Source organism: Melozone crissalis, unplaced genomic scaffold (genome assembly GCF_028551555.1).
Source record: "Melozone crissalis strain CALT ecotype California unplaced genomic scaffold, PUWL_Pcris_2 ptg000004l_1, whole genome shotgun sequence".
NCBI classification, from domain to species: Eukaryota; Metazoa; Chordata; class Aves; order Passeriformes; family Passerellidae; genus Melozone; species Melozone crissalis.
Window position 1 is genome coordinate 17,514,972 of NW_026535782.1, and position 17,749 is coordinate 17,532,720.

The following is a 17,749-nucleotide window of genomic DNA, read 5'->3' on the forward strand; positions in this document are numbered from 1 at the left end:
ACAATCAAATTTCTAGTGAAAATGTGTGCAAGAAGGTTTATTTTGAAAGGAAAATTCCTACTCCCAGTGTCATACCCAATTAAATTCTCCAGGTAATGACCCCATTTGCATAGAGAGCTGAACCCACAAGTGGGAATTTTAATGGGCACAGCACCTGAGTACATTAATTGAGAGTGACACTACTTGAACTAGTTTTGTGCTTACCCCACTGAAAATTCTACTCATATTATTTTTAATGTCAAGCTACAAGTCAAATTTCAAGATGATGGATTTGTTCTTTTTTAAGCATTGAATTTGAATAAAAGGCGGCTTTAATTCTGTTATGCATTGCATAGTTTTAACTAATATGTAGTTCTGATTCTCACCATTACTTCATTTTTTCAGTGATTGGAATTTAATTTTATTCATTAATTTGCAAATAATTAGATAGAAAATAATGCCTTCCGCAGCTAAATTGCTTCTGGATTGCTGTTTAATGTACTTCAACCAGAATATGTATTACAGTTAAGCTGACATAATAGTTTACTAAAATGTAATTGTGTAAATATGTCTAATTACTCCTTCTGAAGAAACAAGAGTGAATATAAAATTTCAGTCATGGATATCCTAATTTTCTTACACTTAACCTCATGAAGGCTTGGTAGTTGCAAAGCAGATTACTGAGGCAGAGACAGCAGTTGTCAAGAGTAGTGGGATCCTTGTAACACATTTCCTTTTATCCTTCACACGCTACTTCTAATGACCTTGAAGTTATTGTGGATTCTAAACCACTGCTGTTAGTCTACATTAAATATGTAATCAAGGTGTCTCCTCCTCACATGAAGAAACAGACAAATGGAGCTGCAATTCCTAGGGAGGAAAGAAATACTGCATTGTTTAATACATTTATTCTTTCTAGCTTGTTCTTAATTAGTCCTCAGTAACTGAAGGTAGCTCTGAATCAAAAAACTAGAGCATATATATATATATATATATACACACACATATACACCACATACACACACAGACATATATATATACATATATTTCCACTCTCAAATGTGCTAGTTTGAAACTAACATGCTAGTTTATTCTTGTAAGCAGAACTATTTTAAAGATTTTCAGTTTGAAAAATTTTGCAGAATCCATCTTGATAGAACTTCTGGCACTTTATTTGAGCAAGACCTAATCAATTAATTTTCATTTTCAAATATTTCAACACTATTGAGCTTCAGTTATTTAGATGCCAAGTCCAAAGTTCCAAAGACATCACTTTTACAAGTCTCTTTGACTAGAAGTTGCATATAGCAGAGAACATAGAAAATATGAAGAAACGACTTACAATGCAACATGTATCTTGATATTGTCCCAGACTTCCACAATGAAGACCTTTTCAATTCTCTTTGAACCAAAATTTAAAAGCAAAACAAACCCAAATATACTACATTGCAAAAAAACTAAGGAAACAAAGGTAGGCACTGTGAATCTGGTGCCTCAAAAAGTAGGATTGTAACATGAAATATACTGGAGTACAGCATATTCACAGTGTGGTCACTTTGTGCAACTTGGAGAGGAGACAAATTTCTGAATCCTCCATCACTGATTGAAGAGGAATTGTGTAGTGCTTGGGCACCAATTACATACCCTACTGAGATGATATAAAGAGCCCCAATTACAGTGGAGTACTTTGTCAGTTAAAATAGCATAATGCATACCAGAATAAAAATCAGTAGGGCACTATAAAATGTATAAAAGGTATTATACAGTCTTTCATCTTACATTCCATTTTTATGAGTACTGAATGGTAATGTACTAACAATTGCTATAATATGCATACATAAAATAAGAAAACAGGATTGTACACAGTGTTTTATGAAGTGTGCTGAACTGATAAGAGAATTGGAATTGTTCAGACTGGAAAAAGGAGCTTTTGGGTGGCCTAACTGCAGTCTTCCATTACCTGAAGGGAGCCTAAAAGGCAAATGGAGAGAGACTATTTACAAGGTCATGTAAGGTCATAAGATGAGGGAGAATGGGCTTAAGGCTGAAAGAGGGGAGGTTTAGATTAGATATTGGGAAGCAATTCCCAATGTGAGGGTGATGAGGCATGAAAACAGGTTGTCCAGAGAAGTTGTGGATGCCCCACCCCTGTAAGTGTTCAAAGCCTGGTTGGATGGAGCTCTGAGCAACCTGATCCAGTTGAAGACATCCCTGCCCATGGCAAGCAGGTTGGAATTATATGATGCTTAAGGTCCCTCCCAGCTCAAGCCATTCTATGAACCTATGATTAAAAATCACAAAGACATTAAGAACACCTAATCTAATTAAACATCTGCCTGTTTTACAGAATGATAATTCAGAGAATGTTCTCTCTCCAACTATACTAGAAATAGTCCATCATATTAAAGATTTCTAAAGGTGAGAAAACCCATCCTTTCATGACACTAGCACCAAATCACTAGTAAATAGCATAAGCAAGTGTTTAAGAGTAGGCTAAAATTAGTACAAGCAATCAACTGCACGTTCAAATGCATTGAGCACAGTCAACAAGTGCATCTTGGAAGTGAGTGCAGCGTATTATTTTTACTAAACTTCTTTCATGGTTAAAATTGAGTTAAGGTCTCCCTGCTCTCTTTGGAAGTGCTAAGAGCTGGCAAAAGGTTCGAAAGGTAAGGGAAAATGCAAGATTAATGTCTGTAGGATTCTAGAGCTACTACTGTTACCATCAACACAATGTGGAGTTTTCCAGTACATGGTGTATGCACTCAAAGACTAAGACAATACACTAGGGAGATACTTCTCTAATGTTTAACTTAATTTTGGTGCCAAGAGTAAGATTTCAGATACATCATTCATTCTATGTTCTGTTTCTTTTTAGAAAGTTACAAGACTGAAGACAATAAAAGCATTAACATGGAGATACATCAATACAAATTGGCACTGCTCTCCAAGAATATATATCAAATATTGCAACCATTAAGTTAATGTGAAAAAAGCCTAAGTGTGTGAAGACCTCAGTAAATTTTCTCTTTCAGAATATTATAAAATCAGTGATTCATCTAAGTCAATGTACAATTCTTAACATGAGAACTATGACTGAAATAGAGCCATTATTCAATCCAAAAGCGCCTGAATGTTCCTGATCCTTCTTCACAGGAGCCATCTTTTTCTACAAATCCTATGTATTATGGATCCTGGCTAGACCAACTAAAATAGGTGTCAAAGGATGCTATTTTTTCTATGCATTTGTAAGTTCTTTTACTAAAACAATTATTTTGGTGCACAATCTCAATGCAAGACTTCATGATACACACCCAAACACAATTTCTGCCAGTTTTATCATCTTTCCTCTGTAATGGCCAGAGAAGCAAGTTTTTTTGACCCTCTATGGTGGTATAGATGTAGAAAAATTAGGCAAAAGACTGCAGACATGCAGTTTCTGCAGTTTTAAGGTATTATAAGGATTCTCACACTTAGCTTAAGTTGACATGAGAGAAAAATAATATGAATCCTAAGAGCCGATTGCACTCTTAATTCAGCTTGTTTTTAGTAAAGTGAAGACTTGCAATGGATGTATTAAAATAACTTTCATTTTGATAAAATTTAATAATTACTGTAATTTCACCTAATTAATCCAGTTTCACCAAGGAATGAATTTTCCCTCTTAATGACAAACTTTTTTACTGCTGGAGGTGCATGCTAGCACAGCTTCTTGTGCCTGAGTTGGCTCAGCTCCACCTGTAAGACAACTTGTACACCTGTTCACCCTCTGTGCAAGTCACCCAAGGGTTAAAGTAGAAGAAAAAACACAAAAAGACATTAAATTATTCTGCAGAGGAGTAACAAGGCAAGACTAGAAAAAAGTGATATCCAAAAGTTTCAAAATAAAGATTTTTATTTCAAAATAGTGTTTGCAAGTAGCACATCCAATTGATATAAAGTACAAACATCATGTCTTTCAAATGGGCCAGTTTGCAGAACTATAAACTGAAACACTGTACAAGTTCACAAGAACTATTATAAAATAGACAATTAAATTCTAATGTTTTCATTTTATTTAAACTCTATTTTCACATTTGACTTCTGATTCTGCTTTTTTTACTACACAAGGTGCTTACAAGACTGATTATAGAGTGAAAATTACAAAACAGAATTTAAGGATGTAAATACAGAAAGGAATTCCTTAAACTACATGCTAATATTCTCTGCTACAAAGATATATTTTTCAAAAGTGCTAATATCTCTATGACACACAGTAGCAGACTACATTTAAATGTCAAACAAAATACACATTTTTTTTTCAATTGTCTGTAATACTTTGATACTTCTAATCATTATGAGGTTTAATAACACTATTTTCACTTCCTTGTATTTCACAAAAAAGGTGGGAAAAGACACTGTGTGTGTATGTCCAATTGTGTGAGAAAAAGTACATACACATATGAACAAAGTTCTCATAATTATTGCTTTTATAATTTCAATAAATCAAAAACCCACTAAGTTCCAGTAAGTAGATAGAAGGCCTTGTGCAGGACAAACTCCGTAGATAACTTTTACACAGGAAAATAACTCCCTACACTGGTATTTTTAATTATTGTTTTTAACCATATAAACCTGTGGTAAAAGTAATTTTTATTAAGATCTAGCATCCACTAAAAGCATGATACACAAATGTGCATTTTCCAAGCAGAGAACTGTTCCAGCAGGGCATGGATATTAGGGCAGGACAAGAGACGGGGAGTCCTCTTCTCTGTCCCAAAAGCACAATCAGACAAGAAACAGCCCTAATTCACCTCTGTGGCCAGAAGGACATGAGGAAAAACAGTTCATGGAGCTGTCTAGCCCCAGAGAACATGTTCCCACAACCACGGTGTCAACCACACACCTGCAATGGACAAAGTACTGTCTAGACTTTTTCCAAGGTGCATTGAGTCCCAAAGCTCACTGTGATGCCCCCAATTTCCCCAGAGGCATTATGCCTTACAAAGACAAAATGCCTCCAGGCAATGCCACTCAACCAAGGCACCTCTTCCCCCTTCCCAATGTGGTTCAGCCTTTTAGGAGTCATAATTGAGCCCCATGAGCCTGATTCTGAGCACTGGGAATTTATCATTTTAACTATATTATTCCTTATTAGCCTGCCTATTACCATAATATTTTTGTGCTCTCTAACTGGAATTTAACCAACAAAAAATTCTGACATGAATGGAAATGCACTTAGTTTATGGAATACAGATCAGAATCTGGCCCAATATATGAAAGAAAAAAAAACATAATAAGAATAATACTTGTAGTAACTATCAAAAAAAAAGATTAGGAAACCCTCTGAGGGTGAATCTGCATTGCATCAGAATACACCACAATATTGCATATGCTAAGGCAAAATGTAACACTTCCCAGCTCCCTAGCAGAGTTAAGGATTTGGCTTCAGTGATAACTTGCAGTAGTAGGCACTACTAGTCAGTGTTCACAAGAAGAAGCTTTGGTTAATATCAGACCTTTTGTCGACATAGCTTCACACTCCTGTGATCTTTAGCTTGTCACATTTGCATAAACTGAATTCACCATAGTAGAAAGAGACATTTTTGGCCAATTCCCTCAACACACATGCTTTTGGCTATTGATGACTCCTGTAACAAGAACTGAATTTAGGAGATCTACAAATCTATGTTCTACAAATGGAATACTTGGAGTGTAAACAGGAAAGTTTGTGAGATCAAGATGTGTGGATGGTTTACAAAGAACAGTTTGTGAGCTACAGACAGGGAGGGTAGAAATTAGAAGATGGTAAAGAGAATGGATAGACTGATTCCCTAAATCTGGGAATGCCACAAACCTCTTTATGTGTTCCACAATTACAATTACAAAAGAGAGATATTTCTTGGAAAACCTTAATGGCGCAACAGGGAATATACAGTTAGGTCCAACATATCCTAACTGTATTTTTCAAATATTTTAAATACTAGTCCTTTTATTTTTAAAGCATATCATATATTTTAAATGATCTTTTTTTACACAGTTATTTAAAAATAGCATTTAAAATGTATCCGAGAATAAACATTTTTCACTTGCTTTTGCATTAAGAATATGAAAGAATTCCTTAATAAAGTCAATTTAAATTTGTTTTTATGCCATGTTTAAATTCTACTACCCTCTGTAGATCTTTCTTACACCATAAAGAAATACATAGTAAGTTATGTAGCCCTGGCTCCAAAGCCACAAACAGCCATGACGAGGCCACTTTATGCACTGGTTTAGATACTTAATTCTTGATTCTTATTCTTCTAATAATTTTCCTCTTATAGCCAATTTTTGAAGTATCGTTAGTCTATTAGTTGGTTACTCTGAGGATGTGTTTCATGTCTACACAGATTTCCAAAGTCTCTTTTAACAGAAAGCATTTCAAGTAATAATAGTACTGAACTAAAATGATAAGGTGTCTATTCTGTCTTGATTGATGACAAAGAAATCCTGGTACTCTTCTAGCCCAGGGCAAAACCTATATTTGACTTTAGATTGTCAGATAATCTCAGCAACAGAAAATACCAGGAACTGCTCTCTAATCAATGAGATATTCAAAACAAAAGACATATTGCCAACATGACCACTGTAGCAAAACCAGTGGAAGATTTCTGATGCTGGCTTTTGAATTAAGTTTATAACAACAGAGCAAAGTTGCTTTCAACCCAAAGAGAGAGAAATAGAGAAATCTTGATTTTCAGAATGCCTGTAAAGGCATGTTATGCATGGAGGCATTTGAGTGTTTAAACATTAAAGTAGGTAAAGGCAAACACTTAAGGTTTGCCTTGCAGTCTCTTCTCTGACCAAAACCTATCACTCGATTCAAATGGGAATTTTGCCTTCGAATGGCCCACAGTATCAGGCCTATAATTCACTTTCAATAAACTCTTCCATTTGCAAAGCCAAAAGGAAGCTGGAATGTAGCTTTAGTTTCACATACAAAACTATACAATTCGTGTTAGAATACAGATTTGAGGATTGCTTTTTAAAAAAATATTTATATAAAGGGAATTAACAGTGCAAGTGTGAAAATCTTACCTTGTCTTTCTTCAAATTTATTAAAGAAAAGCTCTCCAGTTTTATAGAGAATAAAATAGAAAGGGATAAATATTTCACGATGGGAAGCAGATCCCACAGCATTCCATGCAGATCTCCAAGCAATCTGAAGATTCACAACAGGCGTCCATGATGCCACAGTCCATGTCACAGGGGCAGTTGCAGTCGTCCCCCACCTCGTCACCGCAGCAACAGCAGCACGCTTCCGACGAGCAGATGCCACAGGACGCTTGTCCCAGAACAATGTTGCAGAGGGTGAGAAATTCACAGAACAAGCAAGCCAGGATACAGTGAACACAGCAATCTTCATATGCAATAGTTCAGTAGCATGTCAGGAGCAAACAAAACAATAAAAAAAAAAAAGGCAAAGAAGAACAGAGAAAATCATTAATATGTCATTCTAAATCCAGATACATCACAATGTCAAGTAAGCAGCTGAATGAAAATGGTTTGGAGTAGACATAATCTAAAAAAACCGTCTTTGCATCTTCATGGTCACTTCTGCAGCTCAACTCATCTCCAGCTCTGTGTGAGTTTCCTGACACCACTTCACTTCATACAAATCCCAAGTACTAAACTGCTCAGAGCTGCTCAGATCAAACTCCTTAGTCATTTATTATGTAAAATATCCATATCTATTATCTTCATTTATACATTCTTACACAAACTGATAAAAATAATTTTAAAAGCAACTAATGAGGGAAACTGCCTAAAATAATTTCCAGCCTTTCCCAGTTCATCTCACCTTTCTGAAACTATTTTGTTTGCTCAATACATGTGAAGGAAAATAAAGGAGTTGCCTAAACATTGTTGATTTTTTTACTGTTCTTTGCACACACTAAAACCAGCTTAACTGAGTGCTATATGCATTTCTTACTTTCAACAATATATAAAATATTCAGTCAAAATACAGATTCTTCTCTTCCTTTAATTTTAGATTTATCTACTTAGTACATTAAAAGAATTGCCAATTCAATCTTCAAGAGTTCTTAACTATACCTGAACATCAATAACCAGCTTTTAGAAGTACTACTAAATTACATAGATAATTAAGGTGTCCCACAAACTATCTGCAAAAAATATGGCACCCAAAGAGTAAATATATGGAATAACTTCAAACAATAATGCATCCATGAGACATGACAGGAAAACAAGGATGGGAACTAAACATGTGCCAGTGAAAAGGAGACTGCAGGATTGAGGGATATACTCTATTTACATGATGTGTATAAATTCATATGTATAAACATATTTAATTTGTCAGAGGCAGTGAATAGTCATTCAGAAACAAAACAAAAAATTTGAAAATAAAAAATGTGTTCAGGATGGAGAAATACATTTCCTTCCTAGCCTCAGCTTTTGTTCTTTTTACTGCCTGCAAACTTTGAACTCTTTAGCCACAGCCAGGTGAAGACTGGAAAAATGTTCTGGGGGAAATATCCTGCACAACCTCACCCTATCTCTTGTCTCTTGTAGGACAATCGAGTCCTACAAGTCCCTACAAGTATCCTCTATGACAGTCTGTTAGGAACAGCAGGATATTGAGCTATATGGACAGTTTGTCTAAGCACCTACAGACATTCCATTCTATGGAGGTTAAGTTCTCACAGTTCGCAGGCTGAAGACTGCTGTCATAGGGGAAAATTTTCAATTACTTGCAACAGCAATACTATTATCAGGCCTTCTAAGCAAATTTATAAATGTTAAAAATTGTGTAGTAGCCATGTTGATTGATTCCAAATACCTCTAACATTGCAGAAACTCTGACTGCATGATACTGCAGTGATGACTTACACAAGCAAGCATGAATACCTACAGCAATGCAGCAACAGAGGCTCAGACCAGCCAGATCTGTCCCAAAAAGCACAGGAACTACTTGAACCCTTAGCCCATTCCTACTTACCACACTACTTAGATGCAAACTTAGCTTGGACATTTCTGTGCTGCAATGTGGCCACAGTCATAATGTACTACTGAACCCTTATGCCCGAAAGGAAAAGGATGGAAACTTCAGAAAAAGCAAGATGGAAGCAAGATAGAAATTTCAGAAAAAGCCTCAAAACTCTAACCTTAAAATCTCCCCACTACTGTGCAGGAAACAAAACTGAGAGGAAACCACAGGTACATTTAACGTGCTTTAAAGAAAATTGTTTCTTGTATTAAAAAGCTTTTATTCCCAAAGACATAATGTCATTAAATAAATGACCTTCATAGAAAACACAGAAGATATATGAAAAAAAGCTGGAGAGTATCAGTTCACTGAAAAGGACCAAAGCCAGACTGATAGCGATTAATTAGCTGGTTGTCATGGAGATGGTGTTAAATATGCTCAGGTAGAATCTCCTTTCAGATTTTCTTTTAATATGAAGGAAAAAGATAAAGAAGCCAAGAGTTCTATCTAAGAAACCTTTATATTTGAGGAACTAAGGTTTTAGTATATCACATCTTTAAAATACAGCTTGAAGAAGCTAATACAACTACAAATGTCGTTCTAGAAATTTTTTTTAGTACGCCATAACGAAACTTTGTGTGTATACATATTGTAAATAAGATGTTCAAAAAAATCTTGCCTGCTTCATGCAAGGATATGTAAAATTGCAGGGAGAGGAATACACATTCATAGACATTATAATACTAGTGATGGGCAAGGAACAGAGTTCAAGGTTATAAAACAGAGATTCTACTCAGAAAACATTTTCCAGACCCACAAAAGAACTTTTCCCTCCTAGGCTAAAAAATCCACCAAATCAAGACTTACAAGAAGAGTCCACATTGATTTAAATGTACGTATTTCAAAGGTAAAAGCTATGAAAAATGGTCCAAGACATAGTAAAAAATTTTGGCCATTAGTATTATTATGGAAACTCTACAGAGGGTCTTTATTTCCATCCCTTCTTCAATGACTGAAACACTAAAAGGATTTATTTACCTACTCTTTATTTTTATTTCCTTCTCCCCAGATGGCAAACCTAATGTTTGATTCAAAAAATCTTTATATAACAATTTTACTTAACCTGCACAAACAATTGAGAGAAAGCAAAGATCCCCTTTAGTGCTCTCTTCATTCTTGCAATGACTCATTTGCACAATGAACATAAACTTTGATTCACATTTCAAGGACAAACTTGAAATAATCATGCTTTTATGTTCTTCATGTTATTGACTTTTAATAGCTATCCAGGTAGCAATTATTTAACACATGACAAAGCATGCTGCTACCTAGTCCTACCTAACTTGGTGAATTCAGAATCATGACTCTAAAGGGCTGTAATACAGTTGGATAAAATGTGTGGAAGAATAATTTCTTCCATGTTTGACCCCTATTTCTTGGCTTCTAATGTACAGATGCAATTACAGGAAAAAGATACACTGTATTTTTTTAGTAATAACAAACCACCACGCCACATAAAACTCGCCCTTCTCTAGTATCAACATTCCTACAGCAACCTGACAGTTCCACAGAAAACATTACACAGCTAAAACTGACTGCTGGTGTGATCAGTGGAATACAGCCATGAAGGTGCTATACAAAGCTCACTTCAAAAGAGATGACCACAGGTTTTTCATTACCATGTTGGAGACCACTACAATATATTTCATTGCTTGCACAAGACACTCCAGTAATTTTTTCCTGCTTATAAGACCAAGGAGACTATTGAAAATTACATATTAGTCTAAACCTTAAAATTTACTAAGAATTAAGAATAACATTAGATTAATATTAATTAGATGTTAAGATTAACATTAAGAATAAAGACTATACTTAACTTCCACTCTTTAACCTCACCCCATCAAAATCTGATTTTTTTTTTCAGGTGACTGAGGAGTGGATCACTTTAATCCAACTAGAACTAAATATATTTTATGTATTTGTAAACTTGGTGATTTTAATGTCTGATAATGTGTTTTCTGGGAACTTTGAGTATATTCTAGTCTTTTCTAAAAAGGAAATTATACAGTAATACTAGTTATGATACTGGTGCCAGATTAAAATTTCTTTAAGCTCTTTTTTGTTTATTTGTTTGTTTGAGAATTAGAATATTCTTTTCCCATTAGACATAGTAACACAATCAAGAGTTAGGGGCACATCTTTATTGTGGACAGCACTCCATTAGTCTTGACATTCATGATGCACTGCTGTTGATAGTAACTTAACTCTGAAGTTTCTGAGGTTTAAGCTTTCATTAAAGCGATTTCCCTTTCTGTGGAAGTATTTAATTTTCATCACATTACACAGGCAAATCATTAATGAAGATAAACTTTTTCTTAGGACTTCCACACTACACCCACACCAGTCTCAAATTTCCATTGTTTTTCAATTCTTACATTACACTTTTCTTTAATTGAGAAATGATGCACTAGAGACTGTCACTACATAACAGTGAGGATGTGGGGTGTGAACACTGTCTAGAGGCATACCTTAAAAAAAAAAAAAATTCCAAACCCCTATATCTACCCTAGTTCTTTTACCAATTGCTTCTGATTTCATCAAAACACTCTATCACATTTGTTGACTAGATCCAAGCTCCCATAAGCTATTCTAAATGGCATAAATTACAACACTCTTGATCTGTAGGCAGTGCTAGTACATTTTATTAGACCAACTCATGTTTGGGGAAGAAAGGTGAGCTTTCAGATACTCAAGCTTATCTTCAATTATTCTTTCATTTTGTATGGAATGAAAATTAGACCTGAAGTTAAAAGGGGCATCCCATCTGACACTTTTTAAAACCAATGCAAGTGAAGGTGTTCCCTTAATCCTTCGGCACATCCCCAAAAGGCACAAATTTCTTAGGGAACTTTATCAAAACTGTTAAACAATGCCAAGGCAAACAGAACACAACCAGCATGTTCAAGTTTTTGCTGCTTTATATCATACACACACACATCCAACCATGTGCTGATTTAACCATAAAGTGGATACAGTACACCTAACATCTACTTTAACTGGGTTTTAAATATTACCACAGACAAAATCCAGACAAGAAATAGGCCTAACATCCCTTCAAACTGTTTACACACTGTTATAAAAGCCCAGAAGTCTGCATTTCTAACTTACCCCAGTTATAACAGCTACACTCATTTAAGGAAAAGAAACAATATAAAAATAAAACTATTTTAATGTTTGTCTATGTCTTTAAACATTGGCACACGCACACCACTTTTTCCTTCTAAAACTTCTGCATACAGATATTACTATGGTATCCAATTTCTTTCAAATACTGAAACATACATTTATTTTATTTAAATTTTCCTTGTATAACCTCCTTTTCATTTCTATGAAAAGGTGCAGCTCTACTTAAAAAACAGATTTTGTAGAGAACTATCAACCATCAAAACTGTACAGGAAATGCAGAAGATGAACTGAAAAATGCACAGAGAAATGCATGTGCAGGCTGCTATGTGCTGCTTTTGTAATGTTTGACACTAACCTGTCACAAACTGACTCAAAAAGCTATCATACCAAGCAGGCAGGTCACATACGATAAAAGTTTTTCATGTCTACAGTGATAAATAAGCTCACTTACAGGATGGCGACCTTGGTCAGCTTCTTACTAACTATATTCACCAAGTTCAGACCACTCAAAACAAATCTCCAGGCACTCTGCTGTCTCACAGAGAGAATCAAAAAGGGCAAACCCACAATCAAAGTGACAGCTGAGGTCTTCAGCAGGGGTTTGCTGCAGAGGGCCCCCGCAGAGCTCTGAACAGAGGCCCCAGCAGGCGCTACAGGCGTCCCGCAGTCCGGCAGCGCGGGATGAGCGCACGGCGCGGGATGAGCGCACAGCCCCAGCCAGGAACCACCCTGCACACGGCTCCTAAAGCCCTGCAGAGGCAGGGAGGGAGCAGAATTCCTGAGCAGCGGCACATGTGCTGTCACACTTCCCACCACTCCTGCAGCGGGGCTCATGGGCAGCCTTTGCAACCCACCGTCTATCTTCAGAGAAAAATCACTGCACCCAGGAAAATGTCCACAGGAAAATAAGCAAAGGTTGAAAGAACAAACTGACATGTTGTATGGAGTATGGTTACTTCTAGATGAAAGACTGACATTTATTAAGACACAGGAAAACATACTTTAAAAGCCTAGTATACGTGATATTTCACCATTCAAAATAAAAACCTATTATCTCTATTGAACAAGAAAATTAAAATGTTGCCTGAACAGGCAAATCACACTGAACACATGGAAACTTTCATCAAAGCTTATATTCTAAGCCCTCAATACAGATATAACCTCAGGAGTAATTTCAAACATACAGATATACTAAGAAATCTGCTAATTTCCAATACCTAAGACTTCCTTAGAATATGAAGCCTTCATTGCCACTGCTCACCACTGCAAATACTGAGACAACTTAGGTCCAGCTAGACTATGTCCTTAGGTGCTAGCTAGACTATGTCCTTATAAAATAGATGCTGTTGAAAGACCCTCTTTCTGTTACAGGCCCTGTTCTCCACTCAATCCTGTTAAAAACCAGGTAAATTACCTTTCAAGACTTCTGTGCAAAAAAATGATGTAAACCATACTTAAAACACATCACTCTTCAAAACGCGTTCTTAAAAAACACACATTTGACCATATGATAATGTTATTTGCCCACTGTCTATGGGACAGTGCTCTGATACAACCTTACAACCTTGTTTAACAAAGACCCCTGTTTAGCACTTCATGCTCACACACAAATCCACTTTGAACCAATTTCTAAAACATAACAAAATTTCAGCTGAAGTAGAGAGATTGCAGGATACTAACAAGTAGCTGCCTAAACTTAATGCTATGGGATGGCGTTCAGAAGCGTATGTATGTTTAAAAAATAAGCCAGGTTGAGAGATGCCCAATAGATACTTCTGCAATGTTAGGCTATAGGTGCACACTTTTACTGAATTTCAGTAAATAATACCAATCAAATGACTGAACAGTATATAAAAGAAAACTTAGTGCTGCTGTGGTGTCCCTCAAGAGGAAAAAAACTCAATACAATCCTACTGCAAATCATGTGCACTAAAGAAAAGTTTCCTGGAAGCCCTTTTTCCTATATAAAGTTATAGAAACCAAAGTAAAACACTCCTACTTCAAACAGAAGTCTGCTAGCATGCTAAGACAACTACACATTACTTTCCATGTATATGCACCTACTGGCTCTTAAGACCCTGGCTTAACACAAAGGCTGTTTGTTGGATTTGCTTCACCCTCAGTTAAGCCATCAGTACCACTTGGGATATTATAATAAATTTATGTGGTCAGCAGCATGAGTTAAATAGCGTCCCCAACCCCATGCTTTGATTCAAAATCTAGAACAGATGAAGTTTGCATTATACTAAAAAGAAGGGGGAGGAGGAGAGGGATGTCTCATTCAAATGCACCCTGAAATGTTGAATTTTAAACACTGGATTTAAAAAAAACATCCACACTTTTTTCAGTGAAATAGTTCATCACATCTCTAAGCTCAGCAGCACAAGAAACACAGTCTATTAAGTTGAGGAAGGTTCCTTCAGGCTCTGCTTCTGGGAAAGCATGAACGGTAACTTCAATGTGGTGGCAAGTCTGCACTGGCTGTCCTTCCCCAGAGTCTCACCCCCATGCTGCAGGCTTTCCTTATCTAGCTCACTTCTGCATTTAGCTTTATTACACTTCCTAAAGACCTCTCCTGAAAGAAACCCATTGCAAAGAAGATGCCTTTTATTGCTTTTTGATTTAGAGAGCCTGGGAAGGAAAGAATGGAGAAGATCTCACTGTCTATACAGGAGGCAGGCTCATGATCTGTTTGCTCAGCATAGTTTAAAAATCTACTGTTTCCAAATGAATACTGCAATTGTGTATGCTCAAAGCCTTTTGAGTGAAGTACCACATAAAACTCAAATTATCAAGTCATTGTAGTTGTGGGAATTTCTCTGCCAAACACAGTAACTTCTGAGGTCACAATAACTTGACCAGAAATGAGAGCTTCATGTCAGAAACAAATAAAAATCTGTATTCCCTCTCCATCTGTAACTTTTCATAAATTATTGCTCTGATTCAAAAAATGTATAACATCAAGGTTCATAAGGGCTTGGTAGAAAAATTTGGTTTGGTTTTTAGAAAATAATAAGCACCTACCTTGGCTCCTCACTCCCTTAATTAGATTCCTCTTCCTTCCTTCCCCTGCCCAACTTTCCTTTCCTCCTCCAACTGCATGTCATTATTACTTCCCTTCTACCACTCTGATACACATATGTGTGTATTCAGTTACGCATCTGTCTTCATTTCCTGACATCTAGATCTACTGTTCTGCTGCCTCATTGCTGCCTCCTTTAGACCTCCTCTCTTCTGTAAGTTTCTCTGGAAAGGTCTGCATCTGGATCTGCATCAGGGCTCTGGATACTCTGCATCTGAACACAGCAACTAGACTGTCTTCCTTTTTACTCCTTTACAATAGCTTTTTTATCTTTCTAAGGTGTTTTTCTCCACTGTTCATAATAAACGGGTGCAAAATAGTTACAATTCTCTTTGCTAATGGCCTACCAACCAGAATTTTGGAAGTACTGTGACACCTCTGGCATCAATAATTCAAAATATTATTAAAATTTCTTTGAGCTAAAAATTTTTTTATTCCCAATATTCACAGAAACCTATCCAGTCCCTTTGAAAAAGCTTTAGAACTGAAACAGTGTTTAAAAACTGCTCTTTAGGAGTGACACTCCAACTATTTCATAATTCCTTTGGTTTTTTGTAGTATAAGTTATGGAGCTGAGTAAGATTTCTTCAGGGACAATATGGATTAATAATAGATGTGGAGGAAAAGCAGAACTGGTGACTGCACTCACAACCTCCTAAGTCTCACTGGATGTGAAAGTGTTTCTAACCAGCATATTCTGGAATGCTGACATGGCCACATATCCCACAGACTCACTTAAAAAGTAGTTTTTAAAGCTTTTATACTACTGCTACAAAAATATCTGTTACATTTTAAGCATTCCCTACACAAATTCAGCTCCAAAAGCTCACAAGATATGACCCACAGCACAAGTGGAGTTTTCAGCTGGAACAATTAATAAAAGAGTTCTTAACTGTGGTGGGTGAATTTTTGAGGGGTGGCAGACTGGGAGGTTTCATAGCTAGTACTTTGGAGACCAACAGGAGCAGCACCAACCTTCACAGGCAGATGTGCTAGCGAGGGTAAAGTAATACTGAACTTCATTTAGCTTTCTGGTATATATACTGAAATCTGCAGTATGAGCAGCATGCTACATTTCAAATAAGCATGAGCCCAAATATGCTCCTGTGTAGGATGGAGGGCAAGCCCATCAGGTTTCTTGATTCTATCCTGCTTGAAGCCCTTCCAGGCTTTCTGTTCTGTTTCTAGAACAAAGTACTAGATCAGGGCAAACTTTGCATTACAACGAAGTATGGTGCTCCGGAAAGATTCACTTCTTGTCTTTTAAGAAGAATCAATAAGAATGCAGCTTTTGAGAAGGATAAAAATGAAAAATATTTTGTCTTTCCTATAGTTTAAACTCAGCTTGACAGATAAAATTTTTGCTTCTCTTCCTTCTGAGGACATAATCTATTCCTTTTCTCTGGCCACCTTCCTTCATTTAATTTCATTAGTCTCCTGACTGACAACAGATCAAAACACTCAAGGAGGAAGACAAGGCAGATGAAGTAAAAATACAGGGTGTGTATTTTCAGGTTTAAAAAACCAAACAAGGCCAGCAATTAAAGAATAAAATCCAAGGTACTACATAAGGAATGGCAAAATTATTGTGAATTGAAACATCTGAAAGTGTACAAGTTTACCTTACATCTTTCTACTATAGCTTTCTGGATGCTACAGTAAACTAAGCAGGTGAGTTAATTTAGGTGATTTATTACTCACAGTACAAAAGAAATATAGTTTGTCTCTTTCTCCATAAGACCATTTAAAAAACTGCCTAGAAATTATATTATTACACTATACACTATATGTGCCTGAATAAAAACACACACCTTCAAGTAAATTCAAACCCAGCAACTCTTCAGCAGTAACCAGTGGCGTATGAGGTTAAGATGGTACAAATTAAAGCAAGGCCAAGTAGTTCAGCAATGTCACAAATAATTTTCAATAGCTTTGTATCTTTTCTATCTTCCTGGAAGCTGTGTCAATAGCCTCTACAGAAATTCAGTGAATCAGAAGAGGAAACTGCTCAGAAAAATGCCTGTTTGCCCAAAAATTATACAAAGAAGCTGCAGAAGTTAGGTTCAAATTAAACATTTTGAAAGAATGTCTATGTAATCCTCAGTCACTGAAATTAATAATATACTCTTCTGGCTTAGTATGATTAGATTTATTTTTCAAGCATATCCATACATATATATACATATATTCCTGATTTAAATGCAATTACAGTCCTTTAAACAAGTAACTGGGCTAATTATATCAGGTTTTTGCAATGCAGTCTTCCAGAAGTAGTCATAAGGGGTTAACATCACATGTAGTAATAACACAATTATTTTTAAGCTATCAATAAATCATTTTTCCTTTAAATAGTCAACTCTTCTTTGTGTTAATCTAAATATTTCAATTGACTGTTGCCAGACTTTCTGATTGTGCATCTTCTAAAAAAACTGGGATGATAGAATAAATGAAGTATATATTATACTTCCTGAGAGGTAACAGCTTGATAAGAACACTACTTATAATTTATCGTTCTGTCATGTAGCCCCATAGGG

The 17,749-nt window shown here is 36.0% G+C and overlaps 1 protein-coding gene across 2 annotated transcripts in view; it reads right to left on the reverse strand.

Moving 5' to 3' along the window:
• Positions 1 to 3,883: 3,883 nt before the first annotated feature.
• Positions 3,884 to 17,749, reverse strand: part of MDFIC (MyoD family inhibitor domain containing) — a 50,437-nt gene continuing 36,571 nt past the window's right edge. For both annotated transcript variants that reach the window (XM_054274072.1, XM_054274077.1), the window contains exon 5: positions 3,884 to 7,360. In XM_054274072.1, coding sequence (XP_054130047.1) covers positions 7,113 to 7,360 — 248 coding nt within the window. In that variant the 3' untranslated portion in view covers positions 3,884 to 7,112. The remainder of the gene's footprint in view (positions 7,361 to 17,749) is intronic.